Source organism: Artemia sp. Qi Xiang Cuo, chromosome 3 (assembly GCF_049724085.1).
Source record: "Artemia sp. Qi Xiang Cuo chromosome 3, ASM4972408v1, whole genome shotgun sequence".
NCBI lineage: Eukaryota > Metazoa > Arthropoda > Branchiopoda > Anostraca > Artemiidae > Artemia > Artemia sp. Qi Xiang Cuo.
In genome coordinates, this window is record NC_142796.1 from 31,296,894 (window position 1) to 31,301,699 (window position 4,806).

A 4,806-nucleotide genomic window follows, 5' to 3' on the forward strand; every position below is an offset into this window, starting at 1 on the left:
AATCCACCTCATCCAATACCTGTAACAGCTCAGATTTATAAAAATACGCAGGCAATGACTTCTTACGATACTGAACAATAAACAGAACCGACTGAAAAATTACAAACTGGTTAACTGGAAGGACATTTCATATAAAATACATGCTCTGAGTACTTTATTTGTTTGGTAACGAAACAGGAGATGGAACATATTCTTTCAGTACTCGTAATCCTTTATTCTGTTGTCTCTGGAATAGCAGTAAGTGGATCCTAAATATATTGAAATAAACAAGTGGGCAATAATTAAAGTAAGAATGTACTAAGCTAAAATAGATGGACCTCAATGTATTATAAGGTAAAATAAACTTCAGGTGACGCATCATTCGAATATTTCTGCTTAATTTCAACTGAAGATGGCTAATATAGTGCTTGAATGACTTTCAATGGTTTTCATCAATGATAATTCCTAAGTAATGTATAAAGCTAACACGCTCAATACGCACATTGTTTGAAGCCTGTACTGACTGTAGTCCAGAACAAGAAGTTGAACTCCGAGAATAAATAATAAATTTCGTCTTCTTAGAATTTGCTGTCAGACGATTAGACTTAAACCACAACAAAATTCTATCAATTGACTGACAAATTTTGCCAAAGTATCAGATCATTGGGTCCAGAGACACTATACGCCGTATCATCAGCAAACAACACAGTAATTCCTAGATCCTTTGACGACTCACCCAAGTAATTGATAAAAACCAAAAAAAACAAGGGACCAAGTACAGATCCTTGAGGGACCCCAACGCTGTTCGACTGCTGAACTGTTCTTGATGTGGAGTCACAGCCGGCAATGTATTCTGTCCGGTCAAGTGACTTACTTGACTTGACTTATGTCCCATCCGTCCTTGAAGGTCGTTTTGGGGCCTCTTCTTTAACCAGTTCATTGATATGCCTCCTGTAGGTGCTTCTGTTGTCGGCCAGGCGGCAGAGTTGTGTCAGGTTGTAACATGAGAAGTTTTCTTTCCATCTCTTCGGAGGGCGACTTCTGGGGCAAGAACCGTGTACTCTTCCATCGAAGGTTATCTTCGGGAGACGAGTGCTAGCCATGCGTTGGGTATGTCCAAGCCATTTGAGTTGTTGTAGTTTTATTTTGTCCAGTATTGTAAATTTGACTTTCAGATTATGGAGAAGTTTGGAGTTGGAGATTCTGTCTTGGTAGGCGATAGCAGCGATGCGTCGTAGGGATTTGGTTTCAAAGGCAGCTAGATGGCATTGGTCGGCTGTTTTAAGCGTCCAGGATTCAAAGGCATAGATGGCGATCGGAATAATGAGGGAGTAGAAAAGTCTCGTTTTGAGAGTTGTTGTTAAGTTCTTATTCCTCCAGATAGGCATTAGAGCTTTAAAACTGGAGTTCGCAAACGTCAGGCGTCTCTTGATGTCTTTGAGTTGGTTATTATCAGAAGTAAGTAAGGTAGGTGAAGTCACTCCCAAGGTAGGTGAAGCCTTCCACCCACTCAATGGCATCTCCACTCAGCTGAAGGCTGAGATTTACCTGTGAATCGAGCTTGCGTGAGCAGCGCATGACTTTCGTTTTTGAGGTGTTGATGGCCATCCCGAAGAGGCTGGTGGACTAGTGAACGCTGTTAGCCTGAGATTGTAGATCTTGAAGTGACACGGCTATTAAGTCTATGTCATCAGCATATGATAGTTCGTCTATCACCACTCGTCCGACAAGGGCGCTGGGTGGGTTGGTCGTGAGTGAAGGGGCTCCGGTAGAGGTTTTGAAGCTCTCGTTAGGTCCTTCTCCAGTCATGACACGGCTTCTGAACTTCTTATACATGTCTTTGATCTGCAAGATCAGGTTGGATGGGATGCCACAGTGAAGAAGGATGTGCCATAGACCTTCTCTCCATATCCAATCGAAAGCTTGTTTAAAGTCTATGAAAAGGTGTTAGATGCTGCGGCCATGTTCGCTATACTTTTCCATGATCGGCCGAACAGTGAATATCTGATAAATTGTTGATCTATTAGGTCGGAAGCCGGCTTGGTATTCCGGAATTACCATTGAGGAAATGGCTCGTATACGCCCGAGCATGATTCTTGTGAGGATTTTGCTGCGTGGCTGGTAAGACTTATTGGGTAGTAGTTGTCGCAGACAGCTTTAGAGCCTTTCTTATGCAGGGGGATTATCGTGGCTTCGCACCAGGGTGAGGGGAAGTGACATTTCTCCCAAGCAGCTGTGGCAATTTTGTGGTAAAGGTCAAGGAGTGGTTTGCAGTTTACTTTCAGTAGTTCAGGTTGGATTCCATCGGGGCCGGCAGCTTTTTTGTTCTCAAGTCTCTGATAGCTGCTTCTATTTCAGAGTGAAGAGGGGGGGGGGGGATTTGGATCTGTAGAGGCTATGGGGAAAGTGTCGAGAATTGTTGGGTCTGGGGGGATGTCCAGATTCAGTTTATTTTGAAAATTGTTTTTCCATTGAGAGCAGATTCAGTCTGTGGATTGTATTTGGTTTCCATGTTCGTCGAGAAGGGAACACGCTTTGATGTCCTTCTTATTGGCCAATTCCCACACTCTTCTATACATGTAGTGGGGGTCTCTTTCTTGAAGGCCGATTAAAATTGATCACACATTTCTTTAATAAAAGCACTATGAGCACGTCTGATGGTTTTCTCTACAGCTCGTTTGAGTTGCTTGTTTCGCTCCCTACTTTCTTTATCTTGCTTGTTCGTGAGTTGGCGCTTTTCGTCACAGAGGGAGATGATCTCGTCTGTTATCCAAGGTTTCTAATTGTTTTTTTGGGTACCCAGTGTGGAAAGAGCGACATCACATATGATATTTGTGCTGCTAGTCACCAGGTTGTCAATATCTTCCTTAGACAGGATAGGTGGAGAGCTTGACGTGAGCTCTGAAATTTTTTCAGATAGAATGGTGATATAGGTCATACGTGTATTCTCGTATTTCAGTAGATCTACTCGAAATTTGGGGGTTTTCTTAGACAAATTTGATGCTGTTTTAAGTCTTGTTTTGAACACAGACATGAGAAGCGAGTGGTCGCTGTCAAAGTCACCACCAGCTAGCGTGACAGTGTTTAGGACGGACGTTTTCCAACGTCTAGACACGAGGATGTAGTCTATTAAGTTCTTAGCTTTTCCATCCGGTGAGGTCCAGGATTTCTTACGGCGAGGTCTGTGCTTGAACAGTGTGTTTGTAATGACTAAATCGCTGTCTATGCAGAATTCGATAAGGCGTTCTCCTCTTCTGTTCATTTTTCCATGTCCAAATTTGCCCATTACATCTTCGTGTTCTGTGTGGTTGTTTCCAACGATGGCGTTGAAGTCACCAATGACAAAGATTATGTCCTTTTTAGGGAAATAATCAACTAGACTTTGAACGTGGAGATAGAAGTTGTCAGACTCTTCGTCGTCTTTGCTGGAATCCAGAGCGTATTCTTGGATAATTGTGAGATTGGTGGGTGAACCTTTCAGGCGGATCATGATGATCTGTTCCGTGAGAGGGGTTACGGAGATTAAGGATTTTCTGGATTTATTAGACAGTAGGAAACCTACACCTTGTCGATGTTTCCCATCATTACGTCCCGAAGGTAGAAGGGTAACATCTCAATGTTTATCTTCACAAGTGACTGGAAGATGGGTTTTGGCGAGACCAATAACGTCCCAGCTGTACCGTTTTGTCTTTCTTAGTAGTAGGTCTATTTTTCTTTGTTTAGCGAGGGTTCTAGTGTTGAGGGTACCTATTGAAATAGTTATTTTTGGAGAAACAATAGCCTCCAGGGTTGGAGTTGGCAACGTAGAAATATTTGCGCGATTCACGGTCGTCGAGTCGTTGGCTGCCTCGGACGCGGTAGCTCTTAACGCATTATCGTCGGTTACCCCGGACGCGGTAGCACTGGTTCTCATATTTGATCTCTTATTTATATTCATCATTAAAATTAAAGAAGGGGTTTCTTGGCTGGCTTCGGGACAGCGGTAAGCCACTCCTCTCTGTCCCTAGCAGGGGCCGACTGTATCTATTACCGATAGTGCGCCCTTTTGGTGTCCTGCAACACCAGCAATTTTAACCCAATGCTGGGGGAAGATTTTTGACTGACGGGACGTATCCATACGCCGATGGGTCCTGCCCAGTGCACATTAGTGGGGTCATCCTCCTCCTCTGTCTGAATTTAAGGCCCCCAGACGAGGGTGCTCCAGCTATGTTTCAAGACCCCCAGAGACTGGGTCCCCCTTGGTCCGTGCCTCACTACCCATGAGGTATCCTACATATCTGTAGGGCGCTCCCCTATTCGTCACCTGGGGACACGCTGAGTGGCCTGGAGGAGGCCCCTACTGAGAACTCAGAAGTTTTCAGAACTTCGAGCAGTCTGTTTGACTGCTGCACTGTTCTTGATGTGGAGTCACAACCGGCAACGAATTGTGTCCGGTCAAGTACGACCTAATTAAAGAGCAGGATGGCCCTCTTATCCCACAATGATGCAGTTTATGTTCCAAAATACGATGGGAAATAGTGTCGAATGTTTTTTTGATTTGAAAAAACACAGTTGCTGGAATGTCACCCTTATTCAAAACATCATGAATAAACTGAGTAACAACTAAAACCGCATGTTGAGCAGAATGGTTTCGCCTGAAACCGAATTGTGACTCGAGAAAGAAATTAATATTCCCGAGAAACGAAGCCAGACGATTATATAAACAACGTTCAATAAGTTTAGAAAAAGCTGATAAAATCGAAATTGGACATTAATTTTTTGGATCTTTTGAATCACCTCCCTTGTGTAATGTGACTATTCTAGCAGCTTTAAAGCAATCGGGGGATT

At 43.5% G+C, this 4,806-nt stretch overlaps 1 protein-coding gene across 1 annotated transcript; it reads right to left on the reverse strand.

Moving 5' to 3' along the window:
• Window positions 1-1,605: 1,605 nt before the first annotated feature.
• Window positions 1,606-3,469, reverse strand: LOC148954006 (protein CFDP2-like). The gene is made up of 2 exons (XM_089086078.1): window positions 2,828-3,469; window positions 1,606-1,824 (listed from the first exon to the last, which is right to left on the reverse strand). Exons 1-2 carry the CDS (start codon window positions 3,467-3,469, stop codon window positions 1,606-1,608), a joined length of 861 nt encoding a protein of 286 aa, XP_088942204.1.
• Between the last annotated feature and the right edge of the window lie 1,337 nt (window positions 3,470-4,806).

Coding starts and splice junctions, on each gene's coding strand:
- LOC148954006 (XM_089086078.1), bottom strand. CDS start 3,469: ATGATCCGCCTGAAAGGTTCACCCACCAATCTCACAATTATCCAAGAA. Junction 1,825..2,827: donor AGGAAGATATTGACAACCTG/GTGACTAGCAGC, acceptor CTGATCTTGCAG/ATCAAAGACATGTATAAGAA.